This window comes from Microtus oregoni, unplaced genomic scaffold (assembly GCF_018167655.1).
Source record: "Microtus oregoni isolate MIOR12 unplaced genomic scaffold, Mior012 000017F_ref0000208, whole genome shotgun sequence".
Classification (NCBI taxonomy): domain Eukaryota; kingdom Metazoa; phylum Chordata; class Mammalia; order Rodentia; family Cricetidae; genus Microtus; species Microtus oregoni.
This window is the reverse complement of record NW_024543076.1, coordinates 4,446,983-4,466,333: the sequence shown is the minus strand read 5'-3', so window position 1 is coordinate 4,466,333 and position 19,351 is coordinate 4,446,983. Positions and strand designations below refer to the sequence as shown.

The window sequence follows — 19,351 nt, the reverse complement described above, 5'->3', positions numbered from 1 at the left end:
TTGCTTTCTGTTTTCCATCGTGCAGGTAGAAACCTTGAACAGTTTGTTTTGAAGCAGAGCTGCTGCTTTGCGGTGAGAAGTAGAAGAGCTCTCGAGTGCTGCAGTGCACTGGCTCTGGAGATGTTTACAGAGGGGCAGCTCCTTAGTCTCTAAGTACAAATTTGAAATTTTTACATGCTTTTGCTTTGGGATGACCTTTAATTAAAAATTATATTTAATGCCAGGCCTGGTGGTTAACACGTGTAATCCCAGTCCTCTGAAGGCTGAGGCAGGAGGAGTGCTGCTATAGTGTGGGGCCATCTCAGACACAAACTGTCCAACCCCACCGTGCATGGTAGCTCACACCTGCAATTCCAGTACCGGGGGAGTTGAGACAAGGAATTCGATGCTAACTTGGGCAAGCCTGTGCTGCATTCTGAGACCCTGTCTCAAAAAATGAATAGAAGCCCAGCTCCTGGTCACCGTCTAAGATTAGTGCTGCACTTGGCTTCAGAGAAGCTTTTTATTGCATGGGAGAGGCAGTTAATGCAGAATATAGCTTAATGTAGAGTGCTCGCCTCCCATGCGTGAAGCCCTGGGTTCAGATCTGGTACCACAGGCAGGAAAAAAAAGCCAGTTTTGATCATATCTCAGCACATGTCTCCTTTTGTCAGCTGGGATATTTCAGAGGATATCAGATACCATGTCATCTTAGCTAGGAAAAAAAGTTGTTTGAATGAATGTGACAGTTGTTTAAAACCTACCCCTTGAAAGCAACATTTAATTAGTTTCAGCATCATTGAAGAAAGTCTTTCAAATGGTATCTTCTCAAAATTCTCTCTGTGGTTTTCAAACTTAAAAGTTGGCTGTCCTGGAACTCACGCCTGTAGAGTAGACCAGGCTGGCCTTGAACTCAGAGATTTGCCTGCTGGGATTAAAGGTGTGCCACCACCGCCTGGCTCATAATCAGTGTTCTAAGCACTAGCCTTTGTAACTCTTAAACTGTCTAGGAATGAAAAGCTTGGTAGAAATGTTTGAAAATAAAGTTAAGGTGATGTTTTCAAAAGTAGGACCCAGAGACAAAAGAAGAGGTAAGAAAGACATGCCATATACGTTACTATTAATAGTAATAGAAGACACACCATATACGTTACTATTAATAGTAATAGAAGACACACCATATACGTTACTATTAATAGTAATAGAAGACACCATATACGTTACTATTAATAGTAATAGAAGACACACCATATACGTTAATAGTAATAGAAGACACACCATATACGTTACTATTAATAGAAGACACACCATATACGTTACTATTAATAGTAATAGAAGGCTGAGGAAGGTTAAATAGTGAAGGGGGAAGAACCACTAAAGAAAACGGCACATTAACCAGGAGTTAGCATACAGGATAAAAACATATGTACCAATTAATGCCTCTTCTAGTGGAATTTCAGAAAGCTGGGAAGGACCATGAATGTTTTCAGAGACTATAGTCAAAGTCATGAGAGTTAGGGAGATCTTTTAAAAATAGCTACATCACAATCAAGAGGAATAGTGCCTCCTAAACCATGAAAATTATTGTTGGTCTTTAACTTTACTTGACCAAACCAGAATCAAGCATAAGGCTAGAATGCTGTCATAGACAGGCGAGGTGTTAAGACACTTACCTCCTGTCAACCCTCAGGAAGTTACTGGAGGATGGTTTCTACCTTGAGAGTGTCAATCATGACAGAATGCTTGGATCTAGGGAAGTAAGGGTACTTGTAGAATGGAGGAGGAAACGTTGCTAGACAGGTGGGACATGGAATGCTAATACTGGGGTATGTCTCTAGGAGAAGGGAGAAGGTAGGTTATCTGATGTACCATGAATGTTGAGAGATGAGAACACTGGAATTTGTGGGAGAATTAGAGTGATGAGCTTAAATAAATTTTAGGAATGACACAGTTCTACAACAACAAAAAGGAAACAAGAATGCCGAATCTTTCTTACTCTTCTGTGTAATGGTAAAAATAAAACACCGCAGACCCCCACAGGTCCCCAACTGGCGGCAGTGGGCAGCAGGCACGAGACCACGAAGGCAGCTAGGTCTCAAGCAGGGAGCCCCCGAGTGACCCACAGGCCATGAGGGCCAATGGGTCTGAGATGGATAAGCACACCATGCAGAGTGAAGTTGGATATTTATTTAGTGGGTTGTGGAAGGGAAGGGAAATGAGGGAAAGAGAGAAGGGAGGATAGAGAGAGAGTCAGGGAGAGAAAGAGAAACGGATGGAGGGGAAGGAAAATTCCAGAGAAGGGAGAGAGACAGAGAGACACAGAAAGGGAGAGGGCTTGGGCTGCAGGCAGGCAGGAAGATATGCCTGTCTCAGCTGTGGAAGAGGAGAGAGTGGGCGGGGCTTGTCTCTTAAAGGGACAGGACAGACCATTACACTCTGTTTTTGCATCTTTTTGACTTTTGCTGTTTGGATTGGCTGCTGGACTTATAACTAGTCAGTATGGCTGTTATTAAGATGTTAAAATATGTATGTAGTGCTTAGTAAATAGCCAGTGTTCTGGCTGCCTCACTGTTCCTGTCCCAGATACCCTGGGTACCACTTCCCTACATCTTGTCTACTTTTACTTAGTGCTGCTAAGGATTGAACTTGTTTGTTCAATCCTAAGGTCTTGTTTGTGCTAGACGGATTGAACTACTTTCTAAGCCCTACATCTCACAATTAAACAGTTAACCATTGATGTGGCAGGGTCCCCAGTACCGTTTTGGCCAACTCTCGCTCTCTATTTTGAATGGTTGCATCAGCATAGCAATGAAATATTTAGAACATTGACCCTATTTAGTTGTGAAAATTACTTATAAACTCATAATGATGTAAACTTGAAATGATTTGTTTAAAAATTACCAGAGGAGGAGAAGTAAGATGTGTGTAGGTAAGATGTTATAACAGAGCAGAATTCTTTTTTCCATAGTAAGAATTCTATGGAAAGCACCTGAAGATAAAACAATTAGAACTACTAAGGAAATTAGCTTATATGAAATTGGTAACAGAATAGCTTTTAAGGTGTTTAGAATTCTTTTTGTGCAAGACAGTTTTAGGTATAGAGGTATGTTAAATACCATGTCTCTGCAAAGCTATTGACTTAAAATTCTGAATGCCTATTGGATTGAAAAAATTTTTTAAATAGAATACTATTTCCTCATGTACTGCAAGTATCTTAACTGCCTGACTTCTTTTTCCTTCAGTGGCAGTATGATCACCTCACAGCCACCTACCTTCTGCTTCTTGCCAAGAAGTCTCGAGGGAAGCCAGCTCGTTTACAGCTTCCCTCTTTCTCCTGTGGGACCTCCAGCGCCACTCCAAAGGCAAGTTCTTTGACCCCTGTGTTCATCTTACCAGCAGTCTTGTTATGAGCGACTTGTCATGGGTATCAGCAAGCCAGACACAAGAAAACTTTGTTTCTTCTGCAGCCCTGGGATTGAACCCTGGGCCTTGCACATTTGAGGCAAGCACTCTACCACTGAGCTCATTTCAATTGTAGTAAACATTCTTGAAGAGAAAAATGGGAGTTCTGAACTTGAACTCTCAAAGTTTGAAGTTCCTCTAGGCTGGCAGTGGTGGCACACGCCTTTAATCCCAACACTTGGGAGGCAGAGGCAGGTGGATCTCTGAGTTTGAGGCCTGCTTGGTCTACAGAGCAAGTTTCAGGACAGCCAGAGCTACAAAGAGAAATCCTGTCATGAAAAACAAACAAACTAAACTAAAAAGCCACTTCCTCTCTTCCTCTGCCCTTTTTTTTCTCCACAAAAGCACATCCTAATTATTATAGAAATAGATAAACTAAAAGAAAATGTAGGATTTACCATAAACCTATTAGCTATAGATGATATAGTTTATCTTTAAATACAAAGATTTACTTTTTTATGTGAATGAGTGGTTGTGTGTGTGTCTACCATTGTGTGTGCCTGGGGCTGGAGGAGGCCAGAAGAGGGTGTCAGATCCACTGTAACTGGAGTTACAGACAGTCGTCAGTCACTTTGTGGGTACTGGGAGTTGAGCCTGGGTCCTCTGCAAGAGCGGCCAGTGTTAATCACTGAGCGGCCTCTGGGGCCCCAGATTTAACTAATCTTTAGTGTATCTGTCCTGTCTCTGCTTGCCCTTGTAAATACAGGGCTTTAAAGTGGGTCAGGCCTGTGAATACGTGATATATTATGTCTCATATGTCATGATGCGTTCTAATATAAACACTTTCGTGTTTATGTTACTGTTGGGAATTAGGTTTCTGTAGTTACTATAGCTTGTGCCATGTAAATTCACTCCATGAGAAAAGTTGTGATTCTTTGTTTACAGAGACGCAAGCAACATCTCCTTCTTCCTAGATGCTCACATTTGTTTCCATTTGATTCTATATTCCATAGTTGAAATTTATTTTACATTCTTTGTGTGTGTGTGTGTGAGAGAGAGAGAGAGAGAGACAAAGAGACAGACAGTGTGCTGGAGATTAGAGTGCTTTTGACAATTGATTTTCTCAGGGCATTGAATCCAGTCTTCAGGCTTGAGGACAAGCACCTTTACCCTGTAAACTATTTCTCTGCGTCTGCTCCCCATCCTCCCATTGTTTAATATTTACCTGTGCTCTTGGTAGACCGAAGCAGAAGAATTGCTGTCCGTAGCCTGCATGGGCTACATATATGAATTCAGGCCTGCCTGTGGCTACAAAGAGACCCTATCTGTAAAATGAGCAACCACAACTGAATACTTTGTTAAATCTGGGTGTGGACTTTGTAATATAGCCTTTCCTCAACTTAATTCAGATTTCAGTTTAATACTCCAATATTAGAAAAACATCCCTTAGGGCAGCAGCTGTTCTGTGGTAGTGTTCATTTAGCATGCGTGCCTGAGGCCCTAGGTTTGATCCCTAGTATCACAGGATGGGGAAAAAGAAATCAGAAGAAGTTTCTTTGTTATCCTCAAAAAGCCACAGTTGACCCTCTTTTTAGATTTAACATAATTCAAATGGACCTGAAGTAGGCCATTTTTTTTCTTTTAGATCTCAAAACTGTTTTTAAATAAGTTAAGACCACTGCTTTCTTGATCTAGTTGAATCTTCCGTCTGCAGCTTCCTTTAACTCCTTTAGAGCTTGCTTTTTATTGCCAGTCAGTCATGAGCTGGGGGTATGTTAGGATCCTGCTAGACCTTATGTATCTTCTATCTTTTCTCCCTTCTTTATCTCTTGACCAAGCTCAGGACTAGAGTGTCAGTGCAGTTGGGCACCGTGTGACATTTGTGAAGTGAGGTAGTCTCACTCCCAGGCTGGTGCTCTGTCTAAGTTTGGAGGGTTGATAGGCTGGCAAACACCCCATGTCTTTTGTCTATATGCTTAGTAAGTCAACCTGTTCCCTTTCTTGTTAATTTGGTCAAATCCTTTCAACCTTCAGGGCCATTTAGGACATTAAAATATGGGCTTTATGATCAGGGTAATTGCAGAAAGGTATTATTTATCGCTACAGTTAGAATAGTTACTTTAGCTAAACATTTTAATTTACTCAGTTAAGATACTTGGGACATTCTCCTGTTTTGTATCTGAGTTGGCATGGTCTCAGTGGATGGCTTCTTTGATCTATAAAGTTTCAAAGTGGGAAGATCTAAGAAGATAATTTATTCTTATCTTCTGTCTACTAAATAGTGAATATTTTCCTAATAATGGACAGTCATACTAGTGAACCAGTTTTAATAACAGATAGATAATGTCTCTCCCTCCCTCTCTCTCTCTCTCTCTCTCTCTCTTAGTTTTTCGAGACAGGGTTTCTCTGTAGTTTTGGAGCCTGTCCTGGAACTAGCTCTTGTGGACCAGGCTGGCCTTGAACTTAAGAGATCCGCCTGCCTCTGCCTCCCCAGTGCTGGGATTAAAGGTGTGCAGACAATAAATAATTCTAATTTACCAGTCAATTGATGGTACTTCTGGTGAGATAATAAGTACAGTGTGACTCGGGGATCACAACAGTAGTGGTTCAGGAACCCTAGGTTTGGGGAGCAGATGTCTTTGAGTGTGGTACTTGCTCTGGAGTGGTCATGCAGAGGCAAAGTCCACATGCATAGAAACGCAGGGACTCCACCTCAGTCAGGAGGTTCCAGATTAAGGGGTGTTTGTGGGGACTTTGGAAAATAGGAATGGCCACCACTGGGAGAGCCAAACTGGATCAGCCGTTGAGTTTGAGTTTAGAAAAATGGAAACTCAAAAAAAGAGAGCACAGTGAGGTGATTGGGGTAAAATAAATGTAATTAGCAGAGCTCAGGTACCAAATTGTGCTTGATGTATCCTGGTGACAGTGGCCAGACTTGTTTGATGGGGAAGAGCTAAACTCTGAGGAACTTTGAAATGCTGTGTCACAGTGGTTGACTGTGGAGTAGGTCATGGGGAACCACTGACTTTTGAGCAAGAGAGAGGCAAAACGAATCCAGTGGTAGACTGGAGATGGCTCAGTGGGTAAAGGACTTGGCAAACTTGAAGCCTGAGTTTGAGAGCCAGTCCCACATGGCAGGAGAGAACTGGTTCCGATAAGTTGTCCTCTTACTCCGTGTTGGAGCTCACACAGAAAGACAGAGATGCTGTGGTAGTTACTGCCTACTGTAGGTGGTGCCATCCCGGCCATCATTCATACAGCGCTAAACTTCCCCACTGGGCCTAACTTAACATCAGTATTTTTCTCAGCCTGGCACTCTATGCAGAGAGTTCTCATTGATGGTAATTGGCAGCCCTGGAGAACTCTCACAGTAGGCAGAGAAGGCAAAAGGCTTGCCTGTTTGAGTAATGTAGATATGAGAAGATTTGGCCTTGAACTGCATTAGCTCTAAGTCTGGGTATAGGGATGTAGGTTTTAAAAATTCAAGTAAACTTGCCTGCTGAGGTTAACGAGATGGTGAGTAGTGCTCCATGACCTCAGCCTCCAGGCTGTGTTTAGTGTACTCTTAGTTTGCGTAGGGCAAGGATGAAGGGAAATAAGGTATTCTGGTGGTAGTGTTAGCATAGGCCCCAAGTGTCCTGTTTGTGGACAGTCTTCCGTAAAGCTTATTTATTCCTGGCAGAAATGATGAACTATGCTGTGTGCTTTTAAAATTTACTTATTTCAGGGGCTGGAGAGATGGCTCAGTGGTTAAGAGCATTGCCTGCTCTTCCAAAGGTCCTGAGTTCAATTCCCAGCAACCACATGGTGGCTCACAACCATCTGTAATGAGATCTGGTGCCCTCTTCTGGCCTGCAGGCATACACGCAGACAGAATATTGTATACATAATAAGTAAATAAATATTTTTTAAAAATTTACTTATTTCTGGAACTGGAGAGGTGACTCAGTGGTTAAGAGCACCGGCTGCTTTTTTAGAGGAGCCAGGTTTGATTCCCAGCACCTCATGGTGCCTCACAACTATCTGTAACTCCATTTCCAGGGGATCTGATACCCTCTTAGCCTCTGCAGGCACCATGCATGTATGTGGTAAATGGACATACATGCAGGCAAAATACACGTATACAGAAAATAAAAATTATAAAAACATTTTGATTGAGAATGTGTATAATATTTGTGTTGGGGTGGGTATACATAGTGATTATGTAGAGGAGGGTGTGAGTTTGGAGGTCAGAGGACAACTGTGTGTATTTGGTTCTCTTCCACTTCTGTGAGTTCTAGGGACCAGACACAGGTCGCCAGGACTGCGGGGCACGTGCTTTTACTTGCCAAGCCCTCGCACTGGCTCCTGTGACATGTTCTTACAAGTGAAGCTCAGTGTCAGGAGTTACGTCCTTCCCAGCTTCTGCTTCATTGGGACTTTATTTGTAAGTTTGCAAATGAGCTGTTGACTGTTGCTGTGTAGTGGTGATAAGCGACGTAAATTATATTCCAGAGAACACCTAGCTTGTCTCTTTGTTCCTGCTTCCAGGGTTCCTCCCTGGGCCTGGTATGTGCTGTTGTAAAATTTGGATCGTGATGTTGTTTTTGCTAACTTCTTTTGCCTTTTAAATGAATAGTCAAAGAATCTGAGCCTGGAAGATATGACCACAAGTGCTGATAGCTGTGTGGCTGGATTAAAAGACTCTGAACTGTGTGAAGATAATTTATCAGCTCCCCAGACACCACAGGTGGGTAGTTTTATTACTACTTAACGCAGAATGCGTATCTTAATTATAAACACATCTAGTCTACAGGAGATCAAGTTCTGTGCTTATAAATTTGTTGAATCTCTAAGCCACTGAAGACATTAATGAGAGATTATTGGAATAGTAATGAAAGAGAAGTCAATGATTTCAAACAAAACCAAGATTCCATTTTGGAACTCTTCATTGCCCCTCCCCTCTTAAATGAAGTATAATTTGTACATAGTTAAATAGTTGAAGTTCACCCTTTTTAGTGTTTAGCTCTATGTGTTTGACAACACAGAGCCATCAGAAATTGTGACACAGTAATTCCATTGTCTTTCTCCCAATCGCTCACGCCCCTTTGTATGAATCTTTCTCTTAATTCAGGGCAGCAAAGGATGTTTTTCTCCTCTTCTGTTGACTTTTTGTTTTAGTCCTCAAGTTTATTGGACTTTTTTGGTGTGTGGTTCACAGTTTTCCACTATATGTGGGACTTGAGGACCATTTTTTCTAATTTTTTTTTTTTTTTGCTCAATTACCATTGTGTCTTTATTCTTTCTCCTTTCTGGTCTTCAGAGTAATTTGATCCACCTGTTTCCAGTTTGCTGCCTCCCTATCTAATGGCTCCTGAGAGCACTGAATTATTCTGATGAGTCAGTCATCTCTCTGCGTCCATCCCATCCCCCTCAGCCCCCATCTTTCTCTGTAACTGTCTGTCTGTCTGTCTGTCTGTCTGTCCTTTCTTGACAGGGCCTCACTATCACTGTGCAGTACTGGCTCCCCTAGAACTTGCAGTGCAGCTCCCAGACAGCAATGATTCCCTCATTCCTCTGCCTGCTGAGGTTTGAATTGAAAGGATACACCACCATGCCCAACTAATTAAAATTACTATACTTCTCAATTCTAGAATTGATGAATAGTTCTTGTAAATAATTTTATCTCTGTTGATTCTCTGTCAATTGTGGTGTTGCCCTTATGCTATAGTTCTCTAGAGTCCCAGCCTCATGCGGTTGTGTTGATGTGAATGTTGAAGTTGAAAAAAATTTAGCAGCAGCAAAATGTTTATGAGTATAAAAAGATCAAAGATTAATTTAACATTAGCATGTCATGAGTTTAAGGTGTTCCTGGTTGTGTTCGCCTGTATTGTATCCTGTGATTTCACTGTAGCCTCCATTCTGAGCAGTCAGCATGTGCACTGTGCACCGCGAATGCAGCAGGTACTACACAGGAAGCCATGAATGTTGCTTGAAATGCCTTGGTTCAGATTTGAGGCTCGCTGTGATAAGCTCTGTTCTGGGTAATTATTTCCTTACACTTATCTTCCCATTTGAGAATTCCGTTTTCATTTCTACTTAGTCTGCTATTTTATATATACCAAGTTTTTAAATTTTATCCTTTTTTAATTTCTGGGGCTAATACTCTTTATAATCTACCAGAGTATTTTGTAGACTTGTTCTTTTGTTTGTTTTGAGACAGGGTTTCTTCTCTGTGTAGTCCTGGCTGTCCTGGAACTTGCTCTGTAGAACAGGCTGGCCTCTGAATTCACAGAGATCTGCCTGCTTCTGCGTCTTGAGTGCTGGGATTAAAAGCGAGTGCCACCACCACCCGGCTCAAGTTGCTTTTATATTTTGGGTTTATTTTGATTGGTTGGTTGATAGGATCTTGCTATATTATCCAAACTAGCCTCAGACTTTAGACTCAAGTTATCCTCTTCCCTCAGTCTCTTGAATAGCTGTGATTATAAAGGTATACCACCAATATCACCATGTCTGACTGGAAATATATAAGTATAAATATATATGTGCTTGTTTTTCTTTGAACTCTTGGAAGTCTTTGAGTGTTAGGTTAAGGACTGAAGGTGTTGGTTAAGGTAGACTGAAGCCTTCTATACTACATAAGTTTAAGTCTGTAATTAAACCGTGGAACTTGGGCCCTGAGTTAATATGACAACTTCATTTTCTCACACGTTGTTAAAGGACACTTTGTCCACTTGCTCTGAGGACCAAGGCAAAGACGGACACGTCTTACTGACTCCTCTGGGGTGTTTCTGTTCCACTGTCTTTCGCTTTACCATAGCCCCTCCTGGCTCTGTTTGAGAGCTTTGCAGAGGCCCCAGGTCTCCGTGTTTCCAGGCTTGTCTAGGATTAGGTTGTCAGAGGCAGTAAGTTTCAACATTGGCTTCCTCTTTCTGTTTTCAGTTTGGTTTTCTTTACTTTTTTGTAAGCTCAGCTACAAATTTCAAAGGATTAAAATAGTTTTGATGTGGAGGCTGGAGAGGTGGCTCAGCAGTTACGAGTAGTGGCTGTTTTTCTGGAGGCTCTAGGCTCTAATCCCAGTATCCACATGGCAGCTAACAACTGACTGTAACTCCAGCTACAGGGGGCCAGTGCTGCCTTCTGTTCTCTCGTGCACACAGCACACGTGTGCTGCATGGACATACACACACCCATGCTCATAACATAAAAATAATTAAATCTTTGTGCTTTTTTTTAATTTTGGAGACAGGATTTCTTTGGGTAGCCTTGACTGTCCTGGAACTCACTCTGTAGACCAGGCTGACCTCAAACTCAAGAGTTCTGCCTGCCTCTTGAGTGTTGGAATTAAAGTGTGTACCATCCAACTTAAATTTTAAAAAATGTTTGTAATCGTATCATTTCTATTAAAGTATATGTGTGCATGTGTGTGCATGAACGTGCGTGTTTGTGTGTGTAGGACAGAGGTCTATATTTGGTATCTTCCTCTGTTATTCTCCTCCTTATTTTCTGAGACCAGGTCTCTCATTGAGTCCTGAGCTTACCAACTGGCTGGAATGGCTGGCCATTGTGCTTTAGGAATCTGCTGTGTCTGCATTCACAGACATACAGACATAGCTGTCACGCCCAGCTTTTCCGTGGGTGTCAGGGTCAGGGTGCAGGCTCTCTGGTCCTAATTCAGTCAGTTGTCCTTTCCTTCCTTTCTTATTCTTTTTTTTTTTTTTTTTTTTTTTTTTTTTAGTTCTAATCACTGAGAAAACTTATTTTGGTGTATATTAGAGTCAAACCAATGCAAAGTGGGCGTAAGAACCATTACTTGGAGGTTATGTGTGGTTCTTCTCAGCATTGTCTGGAATCCTAAGTGTGTTAAGACTCCATCTTAAAATGTTGATCTGCCTGTGCTCAGGAGACCTGGAGACACTGTCAAGTGTCCCGCTGTCCCGCAATGTCCTTTTGGTGGCATTTCATTTTAATAAGAGCGGTGCAAGTTGACTTGCTGCTTATTAAAGGATAAAGTAAAGAGTTGGCTTTTCTTCCTACGTCTGCTTTATTTAATACCTTTCCCTCCAGGTTACCAAGCGTTGGGCAGAGTCAAATGGTAAGGCATCTCAATCACCAACTCCCGCAGTATGTAGAGCATCAGCAAATAAACTAAAGGACGAAGAGAATGTGTGCACCCCCAAGTCTGCTGTGAAGGATGAAGAGCACTTTGTGTGCCCTGAGCCAAGGACTCCAGTTAGTAAGAACCAGTATAAGAGAGAAATGCTCACTTCGCCAAACCGTTACACAACACCTAAAAAAGGTATTTACTAAGAGAAAGTGTGCAGAGATCTCAAGGTTCAAATGTAATTCTTACTGTTGTAATGAACACTGACTTCTGGAGGTAACCAGCCTTGTACTCTGGCTTCCAGGGCGGGTCAGCTCCCGTCATATGTACTGGCATTGGTGGAACTGGAGACAATGTGTAACTTGTAATAATTTACATTTATGAGTGTGTGTATAAGCTTTGTGTGTGTGTGGCCGGGGGCGAAAGGATTTTACCTGAGGAGGCTTAAAGACGTGGTGGGTCCCCTGGAGCTGGAGTTATAGGTATTTGTCACCACCTGATGTAGGTCCTGGGAACCAAACTACGGTCCTCTCTGGAAGCACAACAAGCACCCTGAGCTGCTCAGCCATCTCTTCAGCCCCTCTCTCCCATCTGTGATTGAATCACAGCATCACAGGATAGCAACGTAGAGCTTATCGTGTCTCCAGGAGTGGAGTGCAATGCTGAGGTTGTGTGTACAGCCTTAGCCTCTTCACTCCACTGAGGATGACTCAGGCTGGAGTTTCTACTGGGCTCTTCTCACCATCTGGTTCTTTCTTAGTAACCTGGCTGTCCTGCCTGCAGTAGGGCCGCCAGAGTCCAGAAGGCAGGGGGTCTGTAACTCCCCCCCAGCCTTCACACGACACTTCTTTTCCTTGGCTTCCTCCGCCAGTTATTTAGACTGACCTTTCAGGACACATGGTTGGCTGCTGTCTCATCTGGACACATTCTGCTGTGCCAGTGTTAAGTCCACTTTGCTAGGATCAGGTCTCCCTAAGACAAGCGGTTCATGTATGCAGGAGAGCTCTGTCATGTTTCCTGCAGGCTTTGTGCTGTAAGCGAAGACAGAAACTAGAGCTGGAAGCAATTTTATTGACCTTGATCTATTGTCTGTGTTGGTTTTAACAGCAGCAGCTAATTTATCATCCCTGCAGCAATCATGTCCTTCTGTTGTGCTGTATTGAGATCCTAATGAACCCCAGCGCTGAGGTTGCCGTGTAAACTTCTGTTAAGCCCCTTCTTCCATCGCACTAGTTTGCTAGTAGGGTTGACAGCCACTTCAAGAGGTCATCATTGTACGTGACGACATTGTGAAAGATTTTGTGTAAATATTTGCTAGAGTTCCATTATTGTGTTAATGAGTTTTACATTTCATCAACACATAGTCTTCTCCAAATGTGAGTCCATTTTGGAATGATGAGGTGTGTTTATATGTGGCACTAGTCTCAATAAACTACAGGATCTCAAGTGGTTGTCATTTCATCTTTCCCCAACAAAGATTTCTCTCTTTTGTTACCCCTCTTACTATAATTGTGTTGTCTTTTAATTTATTTATCTTTGCTTTTTGAAGACTGTCTCATGTAGCACAGGCCAACCTTAGACTCATTGTGAGGGTGTAAGTGAAAATGACCTTGAATTTTTTTTTTAATTTTTTTTTTTTTTTCCCTCTGAGATAGGGTTTCTCTGTATAGCCCTGGCAGTCCTGGAGCTTGCTCTGTAGACCAGGCTGGCTTTGAACTCACAGAGATCCACCTGCCTTTGCCTGGGATCAAAGACGTGCGCCACCACTGCCCAGCTGGCCTTGAATTATTTTTTTTTTAATTATTTATCTTTATTTTATTTGCATTGGTGTTTGCCTGCATATATGTCTGTATGAGAGTATCAGAGTGGTGAGCACCATGTTTTTAACCACTGAGCCATCTCTCCAGCCCCCTGACCTTGAATTCTCTGTCCTTCTACTTCCAAGTCCTGTTGGATTGGGGCTGAGAGACGGCTCAGAGGTTAAGAGCACTGCCTGCTCTTCCAAAGGTCCTGAGTTCAATTCCCAGCAACAACATGGTGGCTCACAACCATCTGTAATGAGGTCTGGTGCCCTCTTCTGGCCTGCAGGCATACACGCAGAAAGAATACTGTATACTTAATAAATAAATAAATATTTTTTAAAAGAAAAGTCCTGTTGGATTGTAGATGAGCACCACCTTGCCTGGTGGAGACAGACAGAATGAGAGCGCAGGTGTCATTCTTGAGGAGCCACCTACACTACTGAGACAGGATCTCAGTGGGTCCTGAGGCTTGCCAGTTAGGCTGAGCTGGCCAGCAGACTTGAGGGACCCATCTGTCTCTGTCTCCCCAGTGCTGGGATTAGAAGTTCATGCCAGTCCAATCCAGACTGGGTTTTCTTTCCAGCAGTGTGCTAAGGACTTTAACTCCAGTCTCCATGTTTCTGTAGTCAGTGCTTTACCAACTCAGGGTTTCCCCAACCTCATACAGAAACTAAAAAGAAACAAACAGAACAACAAAAACCCTTTGGCAACATAATCTTTTCTTATTTTATTTTTTTATTGTTGATGCTTTTAATTTGATTCTAAAGGTTTTGAAATGTGGGTAGTTTGAGATGTAGTTTTCAGATCTTGTCCCTGCAAGACTGTGTTAGTGAAAAGCTGAATATTGGCTGTTCGTCTTTAAACAGAGTGCAAGGGGTGACGATGTAACTGGGAGCTTCCACCAGTGCATCTTACTTGTGTTTTGTTTTGACATGAATGGTAATTCCTTTTGCAGCTCCTGTGTAGTCCAGGCAGTGGTAGTCACAGGTCTGCTGCTATATATGTAGCACATTCTCTTAGGATACAAAGACTTTTTAAAAACAGCTTTTTAAAAATTACTGTTGTTCTTATAAAGCTCAAGAGAATAGACTTTATTATTTAAAAGCAAAACAACCCCCCCTTAAGTTTATTATCATTGTTACCACTAAAGTAGATAAAACCTGTGTGTCTGTGTATTTTCCGGGGATTGAACACAGCCTTGGGTGTGCTAGGCAAGTGCTCTCCTACTCTGCTGCCTTCCCCAGACAACAGAACCTTTAGACATAAAATCAAAAGGCCGCTCTGTTAGTGGTAACCAGATCTGCCAATGCCTACCCTGTTTAGGGTAAAGTGTAAAATTCTGGAATAAAGATACAGTCACATTAACAAAACTCATGCTAATTTTTTTCAAACTTAGAAGGGAATGAATTTCTTTATCTAATAGGAATTAAATGGGATTGTAAATTGAATTAACACTTTTCAGTATGCTTCAGTTCGCAGTGAGGTTCATGTCTTGTTTTAAATCTTTACATGTAAGGCAAAATGATTTATTTTTTTGAGGGTGTTTTGTTTGGAGACAGGGTGTTATACACCTTAGGCTGGCCTTGAGCTGTGGCGCATCCACTCCTGAGCACTGAGATTAAAGGTATGCTTTACAGCACAAGGTGATTTCCTTCTTAACATCGGTCATCTGGAAGCATTTTCCTTACATAATTGGAGCCAGCAATTTTACTTGCCAAGTGGTGCCAATATTTTGGAGTCAATGAGGAAAGTGATGTATGTATTATTGATTGAGGTGTTGTCAGCTACACATGGGTTTGTGTTTGTTATTTTTTTTTAATAGCTAGAAACCAGTGCCTGAAAGAAGCCCCAGTCAGAACACCAGGGAATTCCACAGGGGCAGACACAACAACGGGTGTCATTAGCCCTGAGAGGCGGTAAGTTGCTTTTCAAACTCCCAATTTTTAGTGTAGGTCATGGGACTACTCTTCACCCATGAGGAAGTCCCGACAAGGAGTGGAGACAGACGCTGCTGGAGCTGGACCGCTGTTGCTAGAGGACAGGCTGTGGCTGAGCACGGTCACTGCCACTGTTGCACCTTCCTGGGGCGGGGTAATGAAACCGATAAGCTGTGGGACTGGCACCTTAAGTTAAAGCACCGCAAGCTGGAAGACAGACTCCCTGCCTATGGCCATGCCTTCCTTCCCCAAGGCCCACTTGCTTGTGTGGCTCTGCTGGTAGAGGGTAGGTGTGCACTAACAGTCGCACTCCCCAGGATGGTAAATACTCTAATTCGGCTTACAGAGAAAACCAGCTCACTTCTCTTAGGTGAAAAACCCCAAGGCATAAGTAGGCCTTTTTTGCATTTCAGTTGTTTTTAGATGCACGATTTATTTGGAGAAGTACAATATAAACTATTAGATATGCTGCAGTTATTATCTTTTTATTTTTAATGTCTTTGATATTATGGTTGGGTAAGAAGATAGTTTCACTCATTGGAGGTGTACACAGAAGTGTTTCAGAGTAAAAGTATTATACCTTCAGGAGGCGGGCAGGCGTGCACAGGGACTGAATCTGTATATTGTCTGTATACAAAGAGAAAGCCATTGGCCAAATATTAGTAGTGGTTGACCCTAGGAGGACAGGTGAATGTTCATTGTTCTGATATTTGCATGTTTCTATGTTTGAGTTGAATAAAAAAGTGAAAGAGTTGAGCCATGGCATAGACTTGGAATCCCAGCTACTTGGGAGACTGAGGGAGAAGGACTGCAAGTTCAAGGCCAGCCTGGGTAACTTAATGAACCTGTCACAAAAATAAAAGGTAAAAAGAAGAGTGTGGATAGAACTTATTGTAGAATGTTTTTCCAGTATAAATAAGGACCTAGGTTCAATCCCTGCAATCTCCCAAATAAATAAACAGAAATGAAAGGGTAAGTAGTTTAGTGGGAGATGGCTTTATTCCCCTCCCAGAGAGGACTGAGGTGCTCTGGCTCTGTCACTCTATTGCAGCCAGCCCTGGCATGTAGAGGCACAGGCTCAGGAGCCATGAGGGCAGCAGGACAGTGGCACTAGTGCTCCGTTTGTTTTTAAGGTGCCGCTCAATGGACGTGGACCTCAACCAGGCACATATGGAGGATACCCCTAAAAGGAAAGGCACCAATGTGTTTGGAAGCCTTGAGAGAGGACTGGATAAGGTTCTTACTGTACTTACTAGGAGCAAGAAGAGGGGCTCTGCCAAAGATGGTCCAAGAAGGCGCAAGGTAAGTGGTCCAGAGTCTATTAATAAAGTTCAGAAGCTGACTCTTAACTAGATGTCTCTTTAACCCCAAGCTCTCTGGCAGGGTCTCTAACCCAGGCTGCTCTTAAACCAGGGCAGTCTTCTTTCCTCAGCCTCCTAAATACTGGGGTTACAAGCATGTGCAACTACCACCCCCTCACCTGGTTGCACTGATCCATTCTTTCTCTCTTTCCCTGTGTGTGTGTCTGCGTGTGTGTGTGTGTCTCTGTATGTGTGTGTGTCGCTGCTCGTTCATCCAGTGTGGGATCCAGGGATTAACACAGGATGTCAGGTTTGCATGTCAGGAGCTTTTACCTACTGAGCCATCTTGCCAGTTCATCCTTTTGATTTTTAAAAAGAAGAAGAAATGTATTGCTGGACAGTGGTGGTGCACACCTTTAGTCCCAGCACTCAGGAGGCAGAGGCAGGTGGATCTCTGAGTTTGAGACCAGCCTGGTCTCAGCCAGGGCTACACAGAGAAACTATGTTTTGAAAAACCTAGATGTGGGGCTGGAGAGATGGCTCAGTGCTTAAAAGCACTGGCTGCTCTTCCAGAGGTACTGAGTTCTAGACCCAGCAACCACATGGTGGCTCCCAACCATCTGTAATGAGATCTGGTGCCCTCTTCTGGCTTGCCGGCACACATGCAGACAGAATACTGTATACATAAAGAATAAATAAATCTTCAAAAATAAAATGAAAAAAGAAAAACCTGGATGGATAGATGGATAGATAGATATCTAGATGGATAGGAGAAAATAAAGAGAAATGTATCTAATAAATTTACTGTTTTTTTAAATTATCTATTTTAAGTTACCTATTCATTTATACACATTTTTGAATAGTTAATACATGCATGTTCTTATTTGGTGGGCTTTAGGAATGCAGAGGTGGCCTGGAGAGGCACAGTGGTTAAGAGCGTTTGTTGTCTTGTAGAGATCTTGAGTTCAGTTCCCAGCACCCATATGGTGGTTCACAAACATCCATAATTCCAGTTTCAGAAGATAGGTTGCCCTCTTGTGGCCTCTGTAGACACTAGGCACACATGTGGTGTATAGACATGCAGACAAAGCAGTCATACACATAAAAACCTAAAAATATTTTTTTTCAAAGAATGCAGAGGTGATTTAGTCACCCTCTTCAGAGAACATGTATTTCATATAATTCAGAACCACAGATAGTTAGTGATCACAGGACAACGTAGAGATAGGGAAGCATGGGATCCATGAGAAATACATATATGCTAAGAGGAATTAAGAGCTGCCTTCAGGTTTGGAGACTTGAGCTTAGTTGTCCTGTTTCTGGTACAATAAAGAGTAGTCCCTGACACATAGATACTTTTATAGGTTCTCATGAAATATTTGCATTCATGGGAAATGAATTGAAATTTTTAGAAACAGTTGTTTATTGTGTGTGCACATGCATACCACATGGAGATCAGAGGACAACTTATAGGAGTCTGGTTTCTTTTCCACCACGTGGGTCCTGGGGGTTGAGTTCAGCCCATTTACCTTGGGAATAAGTACATTTTCTCACTGAGCCATTTTGGAAGTCTTAGTTTGAACTTTGAGTTGTAGTATGTGTAAGGAAAATGGGGAGTGACAGCTTGGGCAGACGGGCTGGAAGGTCATTAAGGGTCTGGCTAAGAGGTTTGCATCTTGCTTAATAACCCTGTTACACTTTTAAAGAGTGTAATCTATTGGTGTAGACAATATACTTGGTGGGGAAAGGAAAAGAAACAAGCTGTTAGCAGTGTCTCAGTCACTGTTTTAATGCTGTGAAGAGACACCATGACCAAGGCACCTCCTATAAAAGGAAGTGTTTAACTGGGGGCTGGCTTACAGTTTCAGAGGTTTAGTCTATTATCATCATGGTGAGGAGCATGGCGGCAGGCATAGCAAGCAGATGCTGGAGCAGTAGCTGTGAGCTACATCCTGATCTGCAGGCTCAGGGAAAAAGAGAGCTACTGGGCCTGGTTTGGGCTTTTGAAATCTCAAGGACTATTTTTAGTGACACAACTTCTCTATCAAGGCTACACCTCCTCCTAATCCTTATAATCTTTTCAAATAGTTCCACTCCCTGGTGACTAAACATTCAAATATAAGAGCCTCTGGGGGCCCATTCTTTTTCAGACCCCCAGAGGCTTGTAGCCATGTCATAATGAAAAAATGTCTTTAGTCCATATTCAACAGTTTCCATGGTCTATCATTGTCTCAACATTGTTTAAAAGTCCAAAGTTCAAAGCCTCTTCTGAGACTCATGCAATCTCTTAACTGTTACCCCATGTAAAGTCAAAATAAAAAGCAGATCACATACTTCCAATATACAGTGGCACAGAATGTACCATTCATTGTATTAAGGAAAGGGAACATAGCGAGGAAATTCTACACAAAGACCAAAAACCAGCAAGGCAAACTCCAAATTCCGCATCTCCACGTCTGATGTCAGAGCGCTCTTAGAACTCAGTTCCTTCTAGCCTTGCTAGCTTCAGCACACTCCCTGTTAGCAGCTCTCCTGGGCAGGCATCCCACCACTCTGGCATCTCCAGCATCTTGGGGTCTATAACACAAGCCAGGCTTCACCTGCACAGCTTCACACAGTGGCCTCTCTGGACCTCCATGTAGGGGACACCTCTGACATGCCTAACCTCAGTAGCTTTCCTTGCCATGGAGAGAGATTCCACAATGCCTTTCCTGTATCGTTGACTCTAAAGCCAGAACTGTGTGTACACATGCACACGTATAAACACACACACTGAAATGCAACTTAAAAATTGGTAAGAAAGGAAAATGAGCATGTAAAATTGACATGAGGCTGATGAGATAG

At 42.5% G+C, this 19,351-nt stretch overlaps 1 protein-coding gene across 1 annotated transcript in view; it reads left to right on the top strand.

Moving 5' to 3' along the window:
• Melk (maternal embryonic leucine zipper kinase) overlaps positions 1–19,351 on the top strand; it is a 65,376-nt gene that overhangs the window by 41,799 nt on the left and 4,226 nt on the right. The window contains exons 12-16 of the mRNA XM_041667602.1: positions 3,222–3,341; positions 8,000–8,110; positions 11,431–11,662; positions 15,092–15,185; positions 16,340–16,508. Coding sequence (XP_041523536.1) covers positions 3,222–3,341; positions 8,000–8,110; positions 11,431–11,662; positions 15,092–15,185; positions 16,340–16,508 — 726 coding nt within the window. The remainder of the gene's footprint in view (positions 1–3,221; positions 3,342–7,999; positions 8,111–11,430; positions 11,663–15,091; positions 15,186–16,339; positions 16,509–19,351) is intronic.